Raw genomic sequence first — 23597 nt, forward strand, 5'->3', positions numbered from 1 at the left:
TCTGATGCACAGGAGCACCAAGAGCTGCCCGTAGAGCAAATGTTGCTCCAAGTTGCCACCCCTGCCGTAGGGGCCATCGTTGTAGATAGTGTTGCTCAGTCCACCTCTGAGGATTGTGTGCAACCGTCCGAAGCTTAGCTCCCAGAGATTCGGGATTGCTATTTGGATCTCCATGTTGTGTCTACTTGAAACTTAGCTGAAGTGCCTGAGCACCCTCCCTCCGTGAAGGCTGAGGACCCCCTTGCACTCCACTGCAACCTCCATCACCAACGGTGGCACTAGCAAGACGCAAGCGAAGAGTTTATGAGAGGTCGACGGTACGCCGAAGTGCTCATCTTGCCTTAAGGTATCTGGTCAAGTTTGATGGGTATTCCCCCCATCGCCGGATGAGCTATCTTGGATCATCTCGGTTGTCAGCCTTCAAGCTTTTCTTTTGTCGTGAGCCGTCGATTTCGTGAGTCGATTGAGTGCGGGTCCAACCTGCCATTGTCATTTTTTTGTTTTAGTTGCTTTTGTTGTTGCTGGCTCTCTTGCCTCAGTTGTTGCTGTTGCTTTACATTGCTCAATCCCTTTAAGATTGTTGTACTGCACAGTCTGGGTTTCTTCTCCTTTATTAATACAATCGGCAGCTCTCTTATCCGGTTCGTTTAAAACAAACTTATGTGTTCCCTCAGCAATGTTTTAAAATGGTCTTTGCAAATAGAACTTTGCATAAAAAAACTAGGTTTCTACAAAACCTAAAGACTATATAGTCTTATCTTCGATATACCTTTATGCATCTAATGTCTCCCCTTAAAATAGGGTTTGCTGAGTAATTTATGTACTTACTCTTGCTATATGTGGATTCAGATAATCCAGAAGCCGACTTCGTCGAAGGTGAAGATGAAGAATAGAAAATTTTGGTTTTGTGTGCACTCAAGTTGACTTTTAAGGCATGGGTCGTTTCTGCGTTATTTCTGTTGTGCTGTGAGGCTTTATTTAATTGTCTACATGCCTTTATTATAATGAACTCTATATTGTACCTTAATATCGTATTTTAATTGATATATAATTATGATATCTGTTAAAAATATATGTATAACAGTTACTAATCTAAAGACTAATACGAGTTACACATGATGATCCGAAGGAAGGGTCGACAACATGTGCGTGAAGGGTCGCTGGCAGCTTCCGCTTCGAGGCAGACCATCATCATCCGTGCCGTGCCCGTGTCCGCCCTGTGTCTCCCCGTTTCTGTACGACAGTTTGGAAGACGCACTCCTCTTGTCCTGGTGATGTGCGATGGATACTGCTGATATGCTACAAATCAGCACAACTGACTCTTTTTGTTGCATTGCTTCCTTCCTCGCCTGATTGTGGAGTGAATCACCAAGTACCAGAGGAAGACGACGAAAGATTGAGACCCGTGAGACATGAAACAGCGTGAAGGTATCAAGGAGCAGTACACATCATGGCGTCAAGAAACTACACGTCATTGCCGACACGAGCAATGCATGCATGTCCAAGGGATGTGTCGAGTACTACTGGCTTGTTGTGTTGCACGTAAAACGCCAGGCAACACAATCTGCATACGCCGACCTTGCCGGCCGTCTTATCGATTAGTGAAACCGGGAAATACAACTCTGTATCTTTTTACGCATGTATGATCTAACTCTCCTATCTAATATTCATCCGTTCACTAATTTTATCACTTATCTTATGATGTTTTTCAGCTACTTCTTCAACACAAATCCTAACGAGAATAAACAGATACAGATAAGACATGCATCGGCAAGGGCTAATGGAATTTTCGTATTCCAACCGGCCGCCGGCAACGTTGCTTTCATGTCCTCCATCATCTTCGCATCTCCCTCCTCCAAAATGCACCGCAGTAGCTAGTATATATTTGAGCCCATCATGGATCGGCGATCACGTACGAACCTACGCTCGCATCGATCGGAATGGAGCTGCTCACCAACGCGCCGCTGCCGCGCGCCGTGCCGGACAAGTACGTCTTCCCCCCGGAGAAGCGCCCCGGCAACAACCTCCAGCTCCTCGACCCCTCCATCGCCCTACCCGTCGTCGACCTCCGCGGCGGCCGCGACCTCACCGACGCCGACCGCCGCCGCGTCGTCCGCGACATCATCGATGCCGGCAAGGAGTTCGGCTTCTTTCAGGTTGGTAATTGGTATACCGTTATGCACTTCGTCTGCCGTACCGACGGGCACAAATCACACGGCGCGGCGGTCATGCACGCATTCAGGTGGTCAACCACGGCGTCGAGGATGGGGCGGTGCGCGCGTTCCGCGACGCGGCGGCGGAGTTCTTCGCGCTGCGGCCGGAGGAGAAGCTGCCCTACTACTCCGACGACCAGAGCAGGCCCTTCCGCGTCGCCTCCAGCACCACCTACGACAAGAGCGAGACGCGGTACTGGCGCGACTACCTCAAGCTCCAGTGCTTCCCCGTCGACAAGTTCGTGCACCAGTGGCCGCCAAAGCCGGACCAGTTCAGGGACTGTCTCGGCGAGTACATCGTCCAGGTGCAGCATCTCGCCGCGACGCTCCTCGAGCTCATCGCCGAGGGCCTCGGCCTCGACGCCGGTTTCTTCCGCGGCGAGCTGAGCGGCGGCGACACGCAGATGAATGTGAACTACTACCCGCCGTGCCCGGACCCGAGCCTGACCCTGGGCCTCCTCCCGCACTGCGACCGCCACCTCCTGACGGTGCTCTCGCAGGGCGACGTCAGCGGGCTGCAGGCCAAGTACGGGGGCGGATGGATCGCCGTGCAGCCCATCCCCGGCGCTTTCGTCATCAACTTCGGGCACCAGATGGAGATCGCCACCAACGGGCTGCTGCGGAGCGTGGAGCACCGCGCGGTGACGAACGCGGCGAAGGCGAGGATGTCGGTGGCGACGCTGATCATGCCGGCGACGGAGTGTTTGATCGCGCCGGCACCGGAACTGGTGGGCGAGGAGGACAATAACCCGGCCAAGTACAGGGCCTTCCGCTTCAGTGAGTTCATAGAGGCATACGACGCCGCCGCCGCCAGCAGGGACAGCGTGCTGGACTACTTCAAGATCTGATGATGAATTCCTGAACGAAAGCGTCCATGGATCGTCCCATCGATCGTCATGAACTAAATATGTGTGGCTTGTGTATCTATGCTCTGCTAGTATAGTATCATGGCATGGCATGGCATGAAGCTTATCTGTCAGTGTTAATAACTGGCCAGGTGTTATGATGATACTATATGTCATGTTTTGTGTGCTGTTGCATCTCTATATACATATGTGCAGGAGATGTCTGGTCTGGTTCTACTGCTGCACAGATCGAGGTTGCCAACTTCAGAAATATATATGCAGCTAGCAGATTATGTATGTTTTATAATAGATCTTTAAGATTTCCGGAGCGTATTTTTTTCCAAATAGCCAACCATTATTGTCCTTGTATATAATTTTTTTCTTAAGTGCAGGTGATTTTCTAGTCTAACTCGGATATTTCCCGAGGGTGAAAATGAATTAGCAACAAAAAATAACCGACCAATAATTTTTAACAAAATATAGCCGTCCGGCATTTACTAAATAACACAATTTTTTTTTTGTCCCAATAGACTAGAAAATCCTCAGCCTTTGAAGAAAATTTCTAAGAAGAGTAATAACCGTCGGTCATTCGCAAAAGGACACTCCGGAAATAATGTGTGTTGTTAGCTGTTAATTTTTTATTTAGATGATAGTTTAACTTTTTCTTTAGATGGACAAGTTAATTTTTTGTTTGAGAGGAGTTTAGATGATTAATTAGCTGTGCCTGTAGTGTGAACCAATGTGAAGTGCGTCGCTGGGCTGGGCTGGGCTGGGCTGGGCTTTTTACAGCCCACAAGATGGCGGGCTGCATTTCACCTGGATATTGGGCTTCATTGGGTTGTATCTCTAGGAAAATTCAGATGGGGCTTGCCTGGCAAAACCATGGGCCTAATAACGATGCCTTCGTTCAATTGGAATTGGATATGGACTCTTTGTTTGTTGTGCTCGTTCACTTCTTCCACCAGAATGAATGTCTGATTTTGAATTATTGTAGTCTACGATTTTTTTATACAATATTCAATTTTCCTACGGGTTTTGTTCCGAGCTTCCGGGGTTGCAGCAATACTCTGACTTGGGAGACAGACTAATTAACGAGAGAAAATTCCTTGCATGCCATTAAATCTTATACCGACCCTTATATGTCATTGAAAATTTTAATGCTACTTTCGGTGCCGCTACTTTAGTTTTGTATTCCCCTGTATACTATTCTCGTGGATTCTGTTACTCAAGTCACCGTTAGAGCTAGTTACCATGTCAGTTTTATTGATCAGTTACTGTAGATTCTCGTGGATTCTGTAGCAAATTCAACAACTTTTTACTGTTTAGAATATTGTACTATCAAATCTGACACGTTCATCTTAAATCAACGGTTCGCAGCTCGCTGAAGTCGACTTCACCGGTGAAGTCAGACCTCATACCTCATTCGTCTCCCATTCCCCCAAATGAGCAGCTGCTGCAGCAACAAATTCAGCCGCCAAGCTCCTTTCCACCATCTCCCTGCCGCCTGAAGCTCGGGGAAGCACCGCCGGGGCCTCCTACATCCAACCCCGCTGCCCATTCTTCCCCTCCCACCGTGTGCGAGGTCGTCTTCTCCCGCTCTGACAAACACAGCGAACTCCGCCTCACCGCTGAATTTGCGACGCATGGTGAGCCCCGCCTCTATTGCTTGCACATCGTCTCAACCTCTTATTGGTGCGGATCCGTGCATGGACAGGACCTTCGCGCCATTTCCCCCGCCGCCGCGGAGCTCCTCACTGCTGATCAAGGAAACACTATTATTGGACCATGTTTTACTAATATGTGGTAGACGATGCATTTGTGTTTTTAATTGGTCAAGTCTAATGCCTCTCGAACATCCACAGCTGATAGCAACATGCCAACTTGTTATTTCGTGGAGGAGCCAAGATGCACTTAACAGTGATGATCACAGCTAGCTAGCTAGCTTATCATATAAATTGGTGGATAGCCCTGATAAGTTCGAAGGGTCAGATACTCAGCAGATATACCACTACGTACCTGTATATCTTCTTTGGTTATATTCGGTATAAGAGTCTTTCTCAGAAGCTACATAACCGAAGCAATACGATTCCGTTGTAACTTATTCCAATGGATCACCTCCTGCTCTGGGTGGACACTGGCAGGGCAAAACTGTGCGTGGTTCTTGTTAGGGCCGGCTAAATATTTAAGGACCGGTTATTATTAATTGACACTTATGTTTTTCAGATTACATTATATTGCTCAAACCGCTGCATCTAAAAAAACTCGGTAAAAAAATGGGACTGGCTTTTTTTAGTAATTTGCGAGAATACTAAATAAACAGCCTTCTTCCTATCGCTTGATCGAGAAAAAATAGCTTGTTTATTTTCAAGAACCACGGCATGACAGGTCAAGACGACGAGTGTCGCGAACAAGTGAGCAACTAGTGCTCCTTATGGTCGATGGCGTCGCATCACCGAGTCACAAAAGCCCGCGCGCATCACACACGTCGTGAAGTGGATAGGTCCTATAAGTAATCATAGAGATAGTTATATCTCACGTCTATATTTATATATCACTGAATAATGTATTATTTTAAAAATAACTATCGTTTACATTGATCGGCAAGTATGTGACTTGTTTATGAAACTCTTGATTTATTTTATAATATTATTCTTAGCTGATCTCTGGTCACATATTATTACGATGATACATAAGATTAGCACATGTATTGATTGATGATCACGTTTTATAGATCATATAATCTAGGGGCTCTCTAAAAGATTCCCCCACTATTTCTGTACGCGCTCCAACCGACTCACTAAATCTTTCCACTCATCTATATTTTAGAAAGAAACTCACTTTTTCATCATATAACCTAGGGATAAAAATAATTTTACAAATTAATCCATCACATAAGAAAAATATTAGTGAATTTTTCTAGATTTTTGGAATTTATTTGAGACCCTAAAAATTGCTAAAAGTTATAAAAATAGTATTTTAGAGAATTTTAGTTTAAATTCTACATAAATTTTTCTGCAAAATTTAATTAAAATGGGTTGCATATAGATTATGAAATATATAAAAAAAATTCTAATATTTTTGAAGGAACAGAATAACAGAAGAAAATTAGAACTGTCTAGTACTGTTCACAACAGATCCACAGTCATCATTCCGTTACTTCCTCCCTTCTGTCTCTGCGGTTGCGATAGCGAGCCTCTCACGCTCAGTAGCGAGTGAACGAAATAGCGAGCCAGATAAGCATCTGGTTGGAGTCAAAAAAAATTGTCCCGCTCGGTAGATATGGTGATAGCTTCCGTTGGAGTTGCTCTTAGAACTTATTTGGGCTGCCACCCCTGTCATATGCACATAAGGTATGATTAAGATAGTCAAAGTACATGGACGACAGACAGCCTTTTCTCGATCTGATGCTTCAGTCCGAATTCTTTTGTTCTCAACATCCACGTATATACATTTGTGTTTTTAAGTAGGTCTTTGACTTATGCAGACAAATAACGCATCTACTGAATTTTGTCTTGCATTTGGTACAACAGCCGTGCAAGGACCCACTGTCTAAAACATTCTGCTGAAATCCGCTGAGAAAAAATTCCTCAAAAACAATCTTGAAAAATAAAATGAAGCAAACTAAAAAATGTCAGTTCTTTGGGCCTTGTTCCTCTTCGGGCCGAAAATTTGTGTATATGGGTTTGGAAACGTGGGCTATTTTCCTCCCAGCTGCTTATGTTTCGGCCCAGTAGCCTGTTCTGTTCCTTTTTTTATGTGCGCGAGAGAAACTGTTGTACATAGGGATTAAAATTTTGACGAAAATTTCGAAGGGAAACGAAATATTTAATTTTAGAATTTTTTTTACTGGAATATGAGACTTACCCAGCAAAGGATGAAAAATGATCAAAATTTCGATAAAATTTTGCAAATTTTGATCTTTTTACTTGTGAAAAAAATTATAAAACGAAATTGAAATCCTTAGTTGTACATGCCCTAATAGATATTTGTGTCTCTCAAGTTATTAAAACGTACGCTAGGAGCTAGCATTCGTACAAACTGTATGTGTCTTTATGTCTATATTGAGTACATTAGACGTGCTGTGGCGTGTTGTTCGGCGGCGTAGCTGCGGCGGCGAGGACGGCGTTGCGCCTGCCGCGCTCGGATCGGCAGTTCTCGGCGAACTTGATGCTGGCGTTGTGACGGCCTGTGCTCTTCTCCTCCTCGCTCCACTCGTCGGCGTAGTAGCGCTCCTCATCGGCGTCGGCACTAGGCGGGAGGAGCATGGAGCCCCACTGCGGGAAGTGCACGAGCACGAGGGGAAGCGTGCATACCATGGTCATGATGCCCATGTTCTCGAGCCCCTTGCCCATGGAGTAACTGGACGAGGTGAAGAAGAGCATCTGTGTGATGCCCGCCCCTACGTTGCCGCCAGCCCCCGTCATGCCAGAGATGATGCCGAGTGAGCGGCGAGAGACGAAGGGGATGACGCCGAAGGTGGCGCCGCAGGCAGCCTGAACGCAGAAGGAGAAGAGCACCATGGCAGCAATGGATGTGGGGAGCGTGCTGGCACGGCCGAGCCAGAGGCAGAGGGCGCCGCCGGCGGTCTGGAGGATCCAGATGTTCCAGAGGCGTGCGCGCATGCCCCAGTAGCGCGCGCCGACGTCGGAGAGGACGCCTCCCAAGGGCCGCGATACGACGTTGGCCATGCCGAAGCAGGCGGCGATGATGCCGGCGACGCGGAGGTCGAGGTGGAACTGGTCGTAGAAGTATTCGGCGATGATGTTGGTGGTGGTCAGCTGCACACCCATGCTGTATCCGTAGACAAACACGAGGGTCCAGGTCCTGTAGTTGGTGACTGCGTGCCAGAGCACCTTGGAGAACTTGTCCTTGTTGGTGTCTCCCTTCTTCTGGAGGCTGCGGAGGTTGCCGTCGGGGAGGTCCTGCCCCATGGTGAGCACCAGGATGCCCATCACCACGTGCATTAGCCCCGGCACGAAGTAGGCGATGCGCCAGGCCGTGAACGGCGTCGCGCCACACTTGAGGATGGCTTCGTAGACGAATGGCATGATGAGTTGCGTGGCCCCGCCGCCCATGTCCCCCCACCCGGACGCCAGCGCGTTCACGGTCCCGATGATCTTGATGTTGAACATGGTGCTCGTCCAGTACTGGCACGACACGAACGTCGCCAGTGAGAAGCCAATCAAGAACCTGCGCATGCATGCATCGGCAGTGTACATATTACTGTCAGAGATTAATTATTCAATCAATCGTGTATGCATGCGTGGTAGGTTGGGTTCGTACCTAAGGACGATATAGCCGGCCGCGCTGTCGATGATGGCCATGCAGAACACCGCGGGCGCCGCGAGCATGATGACGAAGGCGCAGCCGTAGCGCGGGCCGAGGAGGTCACAGACAACGCCCATGGCGAGACGCGAGAAGATGGCCCCCGAGACGGAAGCCACGCCGGCGCTGCCGATGTCGGCCTTGGTGAGGTTGAGGTTTTCGCGGATGATGGGGACGAGCGGCGCGGCGGCGAAGGTGGACACGACGCAGGTGAAGAAGGAGATCCAGGAGAGGTGGAAGGTGCGCATGTGCGGGTTGGCGAAGGAGAAGAGCCTGATGGACTTGGCCTTGTGCTCCGAGTCCACCGGCAGGTCGAACTTGACAGCCGTGGCGTCCTCCGCTACCGGCCCCTCCTCTACCGAGAAGGCGAAGGCCGGCTCGCGCCCCGTCACCCCATGCAGAGAGCTCCCCGACGCGTCACCCGCCATGGCCTCTGACCTTCCCTAACTCGATCACTTGCTAGCTCTTGTACAAGTGTAGTGGTACGCAGCTTGCTACGTGCTTCTGGTGCTTGGAATGGTAGACTTTTATAGCGAGCAGTGGTATCCTGGGAGAGTTGACAATTAGCAGCAATGGCATCCTGATAAGTGGGGGAGCATCTCACCTCAGTACCTCAGGCCAGCATGCATGCAGGTTGAAGGGGATCAAGTTGACATTTTCGCCTCCGTACGCCTGCGCCGGGAAAAAATACTACCTAAGCTACCGTACGCCTGCCGTACCATGTGGCTGTGGTCCCCACGGGTCCTTTTGACCTTTCGTCCTTGCATGCAAACCGAAGCTCGCGCTGCAACCACGTGAAAGCGACGTTTCAGCGTCAAAGTTGAAATTTACTCGTATTGTTAAGTTTTTTTTTATCTTGGTACAACGTTAGACAAGTTCAAAGTAGTTAAGTATTTTTATGTTGGTACAAACATACACTACACAAGTTCAAAGTTGTTATTTGCTTTGGTACAAAGTTAAACTATACATGTTCAAAGTTGTTATTTTATTTATCTCTGTATAGCCTATATTGTGTACGTTCAAAGTTGATATTTACATCCAGATAAGTGGGGAGCTGAAAAGCATTTTGAAACAATTCTTTGTTGTAGATGAGGTTCTGTCCTACGTACATTCAAGAACAAATTCGATCCGGTTGGTGAGATTCAAAAACGATAAAATTCGGGTACGATAGATGTCAAAAATCCAATTTTGTAATTTTCTGCCCTGCATTATACACTTGTCATTTCTTGTATCTTGCAAGCGGAATCGAATTTATTCTTGAAATTGTTATGGATGTGGATTATAACATCACCTACAAATTAAATGAGAACTTTCTACAACTTTCTGGAGACTTCTACTTGCAACTTTTCACAAATTTGCATAATTTTCAATAGTTGGGCCATGTTCTTGCATAAGAGCTTATCAATACTTATATCCTAACGGTGAAGAAATTAGCGCCCTCTCAGGGCCTGCTACTGTAGCAGTAAGCCTTGAATACGTATACATATATATATGTACATATATATGCATACATGTATACGTATATATATATATATACACACACATGTGATTTTCTTTTCTAAAATTCTAGAAAAATACCGAAATGAATATTAGTCACATTAATAAATCAGCTGAAAAATATCTAAAACTCAAAAAAATATGAAACATATTTTTTTATGTTAGTATTACTTTCACCTACATATTAAAACTATGTACATGCATAAAAATACTATTGTTTTCTCTATAATTAATTTAATGTGTTTAATATTAATAATTTTATAAATAAATATTGAAATGTACAAAATTTATAAATTTAATTTTTTAATCTTCATTTATCGTGCTCTGTACAGCAAAACAAAAATCCACATGGCACGGGAACCGGAAGGAAGTGGAAGCAACTAGAGCCTTTGGGAAGCAGCAGTAGCACCCGCAGTTTTACTAGTTTGCCCCCGTCGCCTTCGCTGCCCTCCCAGTCCGCCGCTTCGTCTTCTACCCTCTTCCTCGCCCACCCCACGCGCATCCGTCCCCCATAGCCGGTCCCCCCGAAGTCGTCTGAACCCTAGTCCCAACAAATCCCCGACGCGACGAACAAGTCTCACACCGGAGTTCCCGAGGAGGGATCATGAGGTAGTAACTCGCTGCGACTTCTCTCGCGATCTTTCCGTACTTCTCAAGTTCATGAGCCGTGGTGTGGCGGCGTGGTGCTCTGGTAGTTTGTGGGGTTTGGGATGTGTGATTGTGCGCATCTATCTGGCTGTTATTTAGCCTGTCGGTCTTCTGCAAGTCTCTTGTTTAACTTATAATCAAATGCCAAAATCTGCTGAGAAACGGATACATATTTAGCAAGATATGTAGTGGCTGATGTAGGTATTCTATTCTATGAAGGGGGTATATATATACACCTATTCTCTTTCATTTTTGCGGAATCATCATGGGAAAATGCTTCACACACAACCCATTTATACAACTATATTACAACCAGATGCCTTAGATTCTCATGAATGTTTGAAACGTCTTAAGTAATAAAAAGAATTCGTAAGAGCAAACTATCATCTTCAAGTCTTTAAAATACAATTTTTTCCACTCTTTTTACTTCAAGTCTTTAAACAAGTGTTTTTATCATCGTAAGTTTTGAGGTAGCTAGCAAAGAAGATAGATGCTCAAAACAAATTTACAGGTACAATATCAATGCTTTTTGGTTTGGAATGGGCGTTTTAATGGATGAATATGCGATAATTTGTTGTGATACTGTTTGGTACAAGGTAAAATGGGACCATAGTTGTGAAAGACGGAACACATGTAAAAAAGATCAAATTTTAAGGGTAAATTACATTTAACTAGCTAGCTGAGAAAATGAGCGGGTCACTTTACTAGTTGCTATACTCATGCATGTTTTAATCTGCAAAATTGAGGCCGCACGATGCTAACCCTCCTCCTGTCGGTGCTACTCCAAACTAGCTAGTTTTCTCGATTGAAAGACCTAGAAAGATAAGTTATCTGGACTGCCAACCTGTACTACGCACATACATTATATATATATATATATATATATATATATATATATATATATATAGACACACACATATTTTCATATATATATATATATATATTTGTGTGTTTATATAATATGCATGCACGATACGTTATCGTTAAGATAGTCAAAGTACATGCTGACAGATAGCTTTAATTATCTTTTGTCGATCCGAGTCCGAATATTCGTTCTCAGCATCGACACATAGGCACAGACATGTTTATTAATTTTGAGTATGCCTTTTTTATTTGAGCAGACAAATAAATAAATGCATCTGATAAAAGTCTCCTTGTGTAGGTTGGTACAGGCGTACGTGCATCAGCCGTACATCAAGGACCCACGATCTACCCAAAAAAGAACTGCTTGATTATATATTTAAAAATAAGCGGTTAGTCACACGAAAGAGAATTGATTGTTAGGTGGTCCGAATAAGAGAGACTTAAATCTCTGCCAAGCGTCTTGGATCACGAGATTATGAATGTGGAGGCCATCAACTTTGGAGGAAAATGATAGGCCATAGGGCATTTCCAACAATATAACTAACCCCTCCAATAACCATTATAGATTTAAAATTTATAATAGCTATCCATGTCACTATCTCTAAAATGTAATATGGGTTTATAAGTCATAAGGTATTATAAGTTGCATGTGTTAGTGCATAAACAGACTGTCTATTATTAAAATAAGCACCGAGTAGAAGAACGTCATTTAAAATTTTATTAAGAGGATATCAAATCTCGAACCTGAACTAATTTAGTGAGATCAGTATTTAACTGATCATTAGTATTATAAGAGGTTTGATCAGACTACCTATTATTACTAGTAATGGACTACTTCGACCTTTTCTTCTGTTATCTCTCATCCACGTAGGCCTGTAACAAGTACCAGTGATGCATCATTTTTCTCGAGAACACGCGAAGCTCACGCATCTTTTCTAGTTTTCTTTGTACATAAAAAGAAAAACAATATCAACCAATTACATTGCGTGCATCTGATGGTATTTCGTCCATGGCTGCATCGATCACATGGCCAACGTAGCATGCAGCGTTTCTAGTTTTTTCTTAATCTCTCGTGTCGGAGCATCTTCGATATACAGCACCGTAATTAAAGTGCCATCCTAGATTGATCTAGAACGCCTCCAAGTTAATTAGTCAGCTAATTTGATAGGATACGACAAAGACTGCAATGTGTCATCTTGGATTCTTAACATCGGATCGGAGTGACTGGTAGCTAATATAATAAATTGTAATACCAACTTAAGATTCATTGGATCCTACTCAAGCTAATTGCAAGCGGAAGTCAACTATATATGCAACCAAGACTTACATGATTCCTTGGAGACTCCGCCAATATATCCACCTGCTGACTCAATGCACGTTTATTTGCACATGCATGCGTGGCGACACATCAACATGGATGAGCCTGCCGGCCGGCAATGCCACGGTGCCGCCCGGGCAAACCCGTCGCGGAATGGATGCATGCTCAGATGAGATGAAGCCTGCAGTGCCAAAAGAACATTACTAAAAAGCTATTTTTCAAGATAACCACTGTTCATTTTTACATATGGTTTATAAGATAAACCGTTTGAGTACTCGGTTCGGGTTCTGTGAGGTTGTGAATCGTCTGCGAAAAATAATTTTTATAGACGATTTCTTACGAGAATATAGAAAAAACAACAGCCAGGTACACGATGATAGTGTATGTATCTATACGTCGTGGAATATGTGGAAAGAACAAATTAAAACTGAAGAATTTTCGAAGCCAAATAGCCAAATGCGCTGCATGCAGCTGGCATCATGTAAGACCAAGGAGGACTTCATCGCCATGCGGCATGGCATTTGTAAGTATCTAAACTCCTAATTCTAGTTTTGGCGTTTAATTACAACACGATCATCGTGAATAACGTATTTGATGTAGGATTATTAAAAATTAGGATGTAGGATTATTGAAAGTTAGTCACAGTGATGATTTCCGTGTATTCTCAACCTCTATATTGGTATTCACGGTGATTATCAAAGGACGTGTGGGAAAATTAAAGATTATTTAGTTTTAAGTGTCATAAAGAGTTGGATTGACACTTAGAGTGTATATATTTTTTGTTTTACTTTTGACCATATTATTAAGAGAAGTTGATGATAATAGTTTGATCTATCATGATGCAAACTAGTTGAGTCTAGCACTAGGTAGCTCATATGCAGACAAAAAAAGGAAAAGATAAAGATGAATCAAAGTTTGGATTGAATTGAAGAAATTTAGAATTTTTTATACATCGATGTATACCAGATGATTACATCGGAGTAATTGTGCAAACAGTAAATTTTAAAAGGATTTTGTAGTTACATGCATCAGATGATCCGATGATCATCGGAGGATTACACCAGAGTAAGTTTCCAGAGAATGATTTTTCTGTGAACTATTGAAGTTGTAGGATCGAATATACGCATATTACCCAATCAAGAGGTGAATGATTGTGGAAGCAAAATTTATATCACCATAATTAAATATTCAATTTATTCATGAAATCTAGTTTGGGATCGGACAGACAACTATCACATTAATAAAAGTGATGCATAGAAAGATTTAACCGGTAGATTGCCCTCAATTTTTTACTGTAGAAATTAGACAATCATACAAAACAATTCCAACTCAAATCAAGTAAATCGTATCTCTAGATTTAAATATATGAAATTTACAAGCAGACTATAATAGATTATGAAAAAAAATAGATCAAACATAAATATCACAAAAATTACAAAAATTTAACCAACCAAATTTTTCAGAGAGTTACATTGATGCTCTAGGATGATTTTGGATGGATCAAACCAGTGCAAATCGTGACAATCGAATAATCCACCAAAAATCACCGTGAAATGACGAACACGGAGAAAAACTTACTTGAATATAATCTTTATTGTATGAATGGGTTCACAATATACACATCAAAGTATCCTAAAATTTTCCTCGTGAAACCCTAATTTTTCTCATCTATTTTCCACTCTCTTCTCAAGCCGATCTCTTTTGCGGCTACTCTTCCAAAGCCCTCGGTATTGTTCCCTCAGTCATCGGGTCTCTCTTGTAGCTCGATGAGGATCTTATGGGTGTGGGGCACGCTCCTGGCCCTCACCGGGAGGTGGAGTGGTATGTCACCACGCTTATCGGGGTTGTCTATGCTCCACCGCTCCATGGACATTATCTGCTACGCTGGAAAGATGGAGGTTGGGGTAGGGGACGGAGGAGGAGGCAGTGAGCAGGGGGGTGAAGGAGGCCGCCGACGTTGTGTGGAGGAGGGAGGTGGCTAGGAGGTAGGGGGCAGTGAGAAAGAGGCATTGGGTGGAAACTAGGTGAGATGAAACAAGTGTGAGTCATGTGGATGATTTCGTCTGAGAAATTTCACAGGATCAGCTCATCCAATATTTTAGAGAAATATTTCTTTAAACTAGTCATTCCATCTAAACTGTCCTCCAACCAAATACGCTAAAAAATTGAAGTCATATTTCATCCAGAAATATCCCACGATCACCCGCAACTGATACATCTCCTTTTATAGGCCAATCGGTCCACTTCTTCCAATCGGCTGGACCTCGGTCTCCTCCGCCCGACTGTCTGGCGCCCCTCCTGGGTCGGCCCACGCCGTGGCCTGGACAGCAGCCCTGTCTGGCCCAACTTTCCACCGGCCCGAGCGCCAGCATGGGCTACTGAGCACCCGTGTGCCGGCTGGCGGCTGCCACCTGGGCTGCTGCTCACCATCTGGACGCCCCGCCGCATGGCACAGGCTCCTGAGCCGCTCGCCTGGCCTGCTGGCCTCCCTGTGCAGAATTTGATATATATGTATATATATATAGTAAAAGTATATGCCGTTTCAAATATTTGTGAGACTTGGCTACCATCACTTATTTAACGGACGATATATTGACGTGGTAGGCTAGCGTGGCTGCCCGCTAACCCAACGTAGAAGGTGTACCCTGTTGGTTGGGTGATACCTTGATGTCGCCCAATCAGAGGGTGGCAGCAAGATGTTGCTCGCTGGAAGAGCGACACCTTGTTAAATTGGGTTTTTGCCCGTTGTCGATTTGGTTTGTAGCTGAATAAGTGTCGTTCGTGCAACGCCATTCTTTATTGTCAATGTGTCTATTTTCATTAGATGTCTGTAAGATATTTTGGATATACGGAATTTACGGAAATGGAAGGTTGAACATGGTGATTTTAATGGGACTTGTGACATACACGGTGGCATATACGATATACAATTATTCTAACCTATATACGTATCGCTTCTAAACCTAATATGCCTTATGAAATGTAAGCAATACGATTACAACATCTAGTCTACTGAGTGCAGCATGGATATTTTTCCTTCCACGCCACTTCTGGTACTGCCTCATGCGCCCGACGTGCTCTCTCGTGCTTTGTCGATGGTTAATTCTGACAATGTATCCGGGGCATACCGGTCGATAAGAGCGTGATCAACGTTTCCTACGAGTGTGTGTGATAATAAACTCAAGAACACAAGGGGTTATCCAGGTTCAGGCCTCATGTGGGATAATAACCCTACGTCTCTTGTGTATTTTCTTATTATGGGGATCAACTTGGTCGCAGAAAGAGTTCGGTTCTTTACAAGTCTGGTCATTCCTTCTTTATATAGTAGGAGGACAAAAGTATATGCAAACAGTACATGTTAGAACTATGACAGTCCTATTCCTACCAAAAAACCCTTACTACGGGGCCATCATTACGGAGTGTGGGCATGCTCGGTCTGCCTAATCATCTTGTGTGTTTTGTCCCATCAGCCACATGTCGTTACGCCCACTTGCAAGACCGTCATACCCACCTATAGTGTCGTCCCATAGCATTAATTGCTACGAGACGGGCCACTATACCACTGTGCCGGCCATGACTTCGCTCGTCGAAAGGAGGTGCCTAGGGAAGGAAAACACTTGAGTGAATAACATTAAATGAGATTAGACTAGTTAGGTGAATACTTGCCTCACAACCAGAAAGGGCTGATCGTGGGGTTTCCTTCCGCGATCAGGGGACTGGTCGTGCAAGCCCTGCCAGACGTGCGTGCCGGAGTCAGCTTTTGATAATATCTACTGCCAGCGGGTCTTTGCTAGTCCACACAAGGGATCCCCTATTCTTTATATCGATAGTAGCTCCAAGCTCCCCTTGGGATGCGGGAGACTAAGTGGCTTTGCCACGTGTTTATGGTCGTGGTTGTCGTCTGGTCATACCACTTGGACCCCAGGTGAACATAAGTTTCAGTCCAGGGGGTGGCTGTTGATGCTGCCTCCTCACGTGGTTAGCTCAAGAAACTGTTTCCTAAGGGGAGGTTAAACATCCAGAGAGAGAAAAAAAAGATGTAAGTGAGAGAGAATTGTGGGAGAGAAACATTAACTGCCATCGGACTCGAGAGGTGGAGAGAGAAACATTAACGACGACGGCAAAGACCCCCGTCACTACCTTGATCCATCGCCCTAACCCTAGTGGGTAGAGGGGGCGGCGTACGTCAGGCTGTCGTGGAGGGGGGAGGTTGGCGGCAGCGTCGGCGGTGAGGTGTGAGCGGCGGGAGGAGGAGGCGAGCAGACGTGAGGGGAGATGAGAGTGGTCAAGAGAAAGAGAGATGGGCAGATAAGAGTGGTCGAGCAGATATGAGTGACAGAAATTAGTGACGGATTATAAGGACAACCATCACTAATAAGTTAATCATTAGTAATGGTAACAACTATAACTCGTCACTAATTACTTTAATATTAGTGACAGATCTCATAACGACCTGTCACTAATGAGTAGGCTACATTTAGTGACGTGTGCACCATATACCCATCACTAATGACTGAATTATTAGTGACGGACATTAATATGACATGTCACTAATATCTTTAGTGATGAGCCGTTCGCTCACCGTCACTCATTAGTGACGCTCGTGGCTGGGTCCTGACCTGAGCCACACATTAGTGATGGATCGGCACTGGATCCGTCACTAATAGCATACTGGTGATAGCTACTGAGAAATCGTCAATAATAATGTATTTTTCTTATGTAGTGTGTTGTCCTCTCGAGATCAGTTTTGGATGCACTTGCACGAGGCAATGCAATATCACCTTAAGGGACATTGATCTCGGTGTAGTCTCGAATGTTCGTGTAGTACTTCAAATCAGCTACCCTACACTAAGCTGTCTTGGATGATAGATCAAGCATCTCAACTAAGTAGCTGACGCCTTGGTGCATGTAAACAGCACCTTCATACACCTGAAAGAAAGCCTTGCTTTCCTCAATCTCCTTGAGTGCTCGATAACCTTGCTTGCCGATCACCTTGTACCTGTCGTGTTCGATTGCTCGTATGCTCACTCTACGGGAAGGGCTTTTGACGGCTCCGACATATTTCCACACGCTTGAAGTTCCAGATGGATTGTTCATGAGATAGCCTGTATCTTTCAGGGTCATCACCACACTATTCGGACGCAACGGATTTTCAAAAGCAGCACATGCAAGATGCTTCCCCAGAACCTTCTGATTGCGTGATTCAACCTGGCATGCTCAACAACAGCTTGTGTGGCAAGTTCATGAAGTATTGATCCAGAGCACCCTCTAATGCAACATAAACAGCTATCGACTGCTTCGATCTCCTTCCAGATCGACCAGCCTGCTGCCAGAAGCTGGCTATACTCCCATGAAAGCCGAGGTGCAATGTCGCACTCGCATCGATATGCCCGACATCGATCCCAAGCTCAAGAGCGTTTGTCGCCGCCACGCCGCCAAGTTCCCCCCAAAAAGATCAGCCTCAATCTTCCTCCGATCCTCTGCAACATAATCACCACAGTACACACCGATGGAATCCGCCAGCTCTACCGAAGTCTCCTCGAGAATCTCACAGAGCTTCCTTGTCTTGCAGAACGCAATGCAGCGCAGCCAATGCTGAACCATATCGGCAAGCAGGTAAGAAACCTCCTGTATCGGGCTTGGGCACCTCTCTCGCGCCCTTGCCACAGATGGATTCCACGAGAGGAAGTACTTGGAACCGCAAGGACTCCCATCGTTCCGAACGAGTTCTACTTTGTCCAGCTCCATGGCATGCTCCCGGGGGTTCGCCAATGTAGCGGTGCAGAATATAAATGTAGGATGGCTGCCATAGACATCTTCGCAAATGCGCTCAGGTCTTCTCAGAATCAGTGCAATGTGGCAACCAAATGCTCCTTTGTACGAATGCGCCTCATCGAGATGACGACGTGGTTGCCGGAGACGGCGGAGTCGATGGCCTGAGCCTGGTGGCTGTACAGTTTTGATACGCCAATGGTCTTGAGTGCGTCCCTCGCGGGCTGTGAGAGGTGAGGAGGGAGCGGGGAGAAGGACGCCTCCCTGCCTGGAATCTCTTCGACATGCCTGATCTGGCAATGCTTCCCGAGCCCTTGCTTGAGGTGCTCCACCATCTGAGAAGGGTCCAGCGGCTGCACGCCATGGCAGCCGGGTAATCTTGGCATAAACATCCTCGCCGTGCCAAGAAGAGGAAAAATTCCTCTTTCTAGCCGCGGCGAACACGGGCCGTGGATTCCGAGCCAACGAACTCTGCTGCGGCGTGGGCCTGGCGGTGAAGGAGATGAGGAAGGCGAACTCCCCGGGGGCGAGGGTGAGGTTAGCGAGCTTGGCGCCGTGGAGGAAGAGGTGGAAGGCGGGGGAGGCCTGCGCTGGCGGGAAGGAGGCCCGGAGCGCGGCCTTGAGGTCACGCACAGAGGCCGCGGCGGGGAGGCGGACCGACGTGCTGCGGCCGTCGAGCGCGCGCACCGGGAGCACCACCCTCTTCTCCTCTGCCATTGCCGTCGCCGACGAGGAAGGAAATACGAGGGCGCGAATCGCGAGAGCGAGAGCGAGAGCGGGGCGGCGTCTTCTCCTTGATCGGGGTCCGAATTTGTGTTGACCGGAGGATAGGAAGCCCATTTTTCTGCTGCAAGGGGTGCACGGACGGCCCGATGAGTCAATTTCGACGGCCCAGATTGGATCGCGAATCAATTTCAACTAGGCCGAGAAGATGTTACAACTCAATTCGTGTGATGGTTGGTGCAAATTAAGCTTAAGGGGCCGGCCTGCCTGTCTCATTCGTGTGATGGATGGTGCATATATACTACGTACTTTGTAAGGCAAATGCTATGGCTCAGACGCATGTTTTTCCATTAAAAAAATCAGACGATGAATCTAAGCCCTTAGATCATGATCTAATGACCCTCGTGCATCTTCAACCTCCCGCCTCACCACGTCCACGCCTCCGGCCGCCGGATCCTCGCCCTCGTCTTCCGTCCTCCTCCACCCGTCTCCAACGACACTCCTGTCACTGGATCCCCGTCACACTAACCCGGTTCCGTCGGGCCGTCTCCGCTCTCCCTCGCCCTAGCACTGCCCGCTGGTCATCCTCCACTGCCCGCGGCCGATAACATTGTCGTCTCACCGTTCCACCCTCGTGCCTGTCTCCTTCGCCGGATCGGCCTACCGTCACTGACCTTTCTCTAAAGCTGCCACCCACCAGGAATCCGCCTCTGGCAACCCAAAGCCTGAACCCCTGCCACTAACCCATCATCTGATCACGCTTCTAGATTTTAGACGTCTCAAATCTAGGAGCGTGACTTTGTAATTGTTGGTTTCTAAGGGAGCTAACCATGCGTGCATGGCTCATAAGATAGGCATCACATCGCTCTTTAATTTGGTGATATATTGCTGCCGTGCCGGAATTCTTCAGATCAGATCGAGCGAAGAAAAGCAGCACACTTAGTTGTTAATTACCCCATCACACCAACACTGATATGATCTCAATCTCGAGTCCCCTTGTTGCAACCTCTATTCTTTCTGGTCAGTTTACGCTTCCATCTTCTTCCAAGCCATGGCACATAAATAAACTGAACAAAGTAAATATTGTTGAGCTTAATTTCTAGCTTTGGAATACATCCCAGGCCGGACATAATTTTACCATGCATGTAGTCGGATCGATCGGATATGATGATCCCTGGTTGTCGAGACCTCATGAACGCACGTCTCCAGGTTCCTTGCTGGACGGACGGCCTATGAAAAACTTATGCATGCATGGCGTGTGCCGGTTGTCTCAATCCTCGGCGAGGGGCCCAGGATGGTGCGCGACGTGCTCCGGACCCCTCCGGTTCGCCCGCGAGAAGGCGCCGAGGATCATCTTCATCGACGACTACGAGAGGTGGGCGCCGCCCGCTAGGTGCAGCGCGTGCTCCCAGATGGACGGTTCGACAGCCGTGCGGACAGCTTGCGAGTGTTCACGGCGACGAACCGCGTGGACGCGCAGGACCTGGCGCTGCTGCGGCTGGACGCCAAGGTCGAGCTCTCCCGCATCGATCCTTTCTTCTACCTCCTCGTGATCAAGAACAAAGGCCGCCGGAGGATATTCTTGCGACCGCCGGCCGCTGCCGTCTTGTGCGGCGCCGCGGCACACTGGATGGAGCTCAGCGCAGCACATCGTCCAGGGGAACGACGGTCGAGCGCGCGAGGACCGTGGAAAGGTCTCGCGGCTTGCAACTATTCAGGTCGATCTTGCCGCACGGCCATGAGGCATGAGAGACAAATTAAGGGTGGTGGGTTTCTCGTTTACCGTCCGCCGTGGACGGTGAACGAAATGCAGACCACCCCAGAGGTGGGGCGTTTTCTCGTCACCGCCGACATCGCCGTGATCGTCGCTTGGGTTCTCATCTGTGTGCTTGAAAATTTTGAGTTCCCAAATCATCGAGAGAATGATAAGCACCACAGCACAGACTGAAGCGGGGATATTCATTGTTCTTCCGTATGTCGAGGTCGTCGGCCGGAGAGTCGTCCTCCACGAGTTACAGACTGAAGCTCAAAGAATGAGACGTCCTCCACGAGTTAACACAGAAGCCCACCGACCGGACATCTAAGCAGAACCTGCAAGTTTTGTGGCTGAGGAAACTCGGCAATAGGGCAGCCGAGAGATTCAGCCAGGCGCACTGCTTCATCTTGCTGAATGTTCATGGGTAAGAATAAGATGGTGGTTTTATTTGAGTTTATCTCGAGTCCAGTAGCAGCCGCAAAGTTGTCCAAGATGTTCTTGAGATCTTTTTCCGGATTCTAATAAAGCTTCTTTTATCAAAAATGATGTTCTTGAGATGTCGTTTTCATAAGTTCTTATTAGAATTAGAGTTTTTTTTTGGTGCAAAAGTAGGTTTTATTAACTCTTATCGTTATATCAAGCTGGTATAATCGCACAAAAAATTAGTCTCGGTCTCTGCATAACTAAGATGCACATAACTGTGATCTAACAAACATCAACCCGGTATATAAGACACACATAAAGCAAAAGTCTAACAAGATGGAATTACATCTCCTAAGCAAAAGTTATTTTGCTTAGGCTTAGATGCAGAGTCTAGACTGCTATCTAAATTAGATAAAAAGCTCCATGACTCCTCGCTCCAATCGAGTACACGCCGTAGTAACCATCTCACGATGCTCATACTAATATAGTACAAAACACGTATGGAGCCAGTATGTACAAGTAAAAATAACATGTAAAGGAGAAAAGGAGTTTTAAAGAAAATATCATTCCTACGTAGCCATAGAGACCAACAAAATATGACCACCCCGCCGCCACCAGTATGTAGCATTTCAAAATTTTACTAAGACCCTGAAGCCAATTCCCAAACATGTTTTGAACACTTCCCGGTTGGTAAAGGTTTGATGCTACTTGGACTATTAGTCATACAGAGCATGCGAAATGGCCATCAAAGAAGATGTGCTTAATTATCTTAGATTTGTGATAAAAGCAACACTTTTGATCACCATGCTATTTTCTTTTATTTACTTAGGTTATCCTTTGTTAATAGAACACCCTTCTGTATATACCAAAGAAATATCTTAATTTTTAATGGTATTTTTAATTTTCATAATTAACTATTCTGGATTGGTTCATCTTCTTGCACCAAGACTTCGTACAGGGAACTAACTGTGAACCTTCCAGATTGGTTTAAACTCCATTTAAACTCATCTCAATCCCCCATCAAAGTGATGTTGGTTAGGCATGTTGTCAATATATTCCACACAACCAATTTCGAGCCAGTCATGTCCCGCCTGAAAAAGATATTCATGGGGAATGACTCTGTTGCGTTAGCTACTGAGACTTGTTTATTTTGTATGATGTTATATAATGAAAGAAATTGGTCTTGCAATGGCGAATTGCCTAACCAAATGTCCTTCCGGAATATGATTTCAGAGCCATCCTTTATGTTATAAGTACTATAACTAAAAATGATACTTTTCACTTTCATTAGACCAGCCCAGAAGTGCAAGTCACCTGGTTTTCCTTCAACTTGTGAAATTAGTTTTGTCCCTATATATTTGTTTTGAAGTAGTTCTTGTCAAGTCCTCTCTTCTATCAGTAACTTGTATATCCACTTACATAGGAGAGAGGTGTTTTGGATATACATGTCATTTATCTCTAACTAGCAAATGCGCATGTGTTTCACATACATGGATTCGATTCAGGATATAATAATGTATGGAAGACAAATTGTCACATCCCAAATCTCGTAGACATGCCATTAAGTATAATTATACATCATGAGCATTATGTTTAATTATTGAGTATTTGTTGAGTGCTTGTTAATTCCAATAGTGGCTTAACATTTGTTAAGAGCTATGAAAATACCCGACCTTGGAGTTTTCTTTTAGTTTAAGTTCCGCATAGACGTTGTGGGTAAGTCCAATTAAAATAGTTTCATCTCATTTGGCAATCTTGCACAAAAAGTTCGTAGAAATTTTAGAGCATTAGAGCACCTCAGTTTGGGTTAACAAAAAGAGAGAAGGAAAATGAGGAGAGAAGGAAAAAAAATTGCAGTTGTAATAGACGTAAGACTCCAGCAAGTAGGGCCCACTTGAGCTAGCCCACGTCCCCTCCCTCTTCTTTAGCTGCAGCAACCCTCCCCCCCTCTCTCTCTCTCTCTCTCTCTCTCTCTCTCTCTCTCTCTCTCTCTCTCTCTCACACACACACACACACACACACACACACACACACACACACACACACACACACACACACACACACACACGCTCTCTCTCCCTCCCAACCGAGATAGCCAAGGGTAGCAGTAGCTCCCTCTCAAACCCTCTCCATTTCTCCCCCAAATACTCCCTCAAGAAGCTGAAATCAAGGTATGCGTGTGGTACTACTGTGTTTCCTAGCTTCTAAACTTT

The 23597-nt window shown here is 45.7% G+C and overlaps 2 protein-coding genes and 1 pseudogene across 2 annotated transcripts; 1 reads left to right on the forward strand and 2 right to left on the reverse strand.

Annotated features, from left to right (window-relative positions):
* The first annotated feature begins 1940 nt into the window (after positions 1-1940).
* On the forward strand, positions 1941-3061 carry LOC133920737 (2'-deoxymugineic-acid 2'-dioxygenase-like). Its single transcript, XM_062365329.1, has 2 exons — positions 1941-2156; positions 2243-3061. Exons 1-2 carry the CDS (start codon positions 1941-1943, stop codon positions 3059-3061), a joined length of 1035 nt encoding a protein of 344 aa, XP_062221313.1.
* A 3976-nt stretch (positions 3062-7037) lies between these two features.
* LOC133920738 (high-affinity nitrate transporter 2.1-like) lies at positions 7038-8854 on the reverse strand. Its single transcript, XM_062365330.1, has 2 exons — positions 8342-8854; positions 7038-8248 (listed from the first exon to the last, which is right to left on the reverse strand). Exons 1-2 carry the CDS (start codon positions 8809-8811, stop codon positions 7129-7131), a joined length of 1590 nt encoding a protein of 529 aa, XP_062221314.1. The 5' UTR covers positions 8812-8854; the 3' UTR covers positions 7038-7128.
* Positions 8855-17492: 8638 nt separating this feature from the next.
* Positions 17493-19199, reverse strand: LOC133923277 (ATP-dependent helicase HRQ1-like; annotated as a pseudogene).
* Positions 19200-23597: the final 4398 nt, after the last annotated feature.

The sequence above is a fragment of the Phragmites australis genome, chromosome 6, assembly GCF_958298935.1.
Source record: "Phragmites australis chromosome 6, lpPhrAust1.1, whole genome shotgun sequence".
Taxonomy (NCBI): Eukaryota; Viridiplantae; Streptophyta; class Magnoliopsida; order Poales; family Poaceae; genus Phragmites; species Phragmites australis.

Coding starts and splice junctions, on each gene's coding strand:
- LOC133920738 (XM_062365330.1), bottom strand. CDS start 8,811: ATGGCGGGTGACGCGTCGGGGAGCTCTCTGCATGGGGTGACGGGGCGC. Junction 8,249..8,341: donor GCCGGCTATATCGTCCTTAG/GTACGAACCCAA, acceptor ATGCATGCGCAG/GTTCTTGATTGGCTTCTCAC.
- LOC133920737 (XM_062365329.1), top strand. CDS start 1,941: ATGGAGCTGCTCACCAACGCGCCGCTGCCGCGCGCCGTGCCGGACAAG. Junction 2,157..2,242: donor AGGAGTTCGGCTTCTTTCAG/GTTGGTAATTGG, acceptor GCACGCATTCAG/GTGGTCAACCACGGCGTCGA.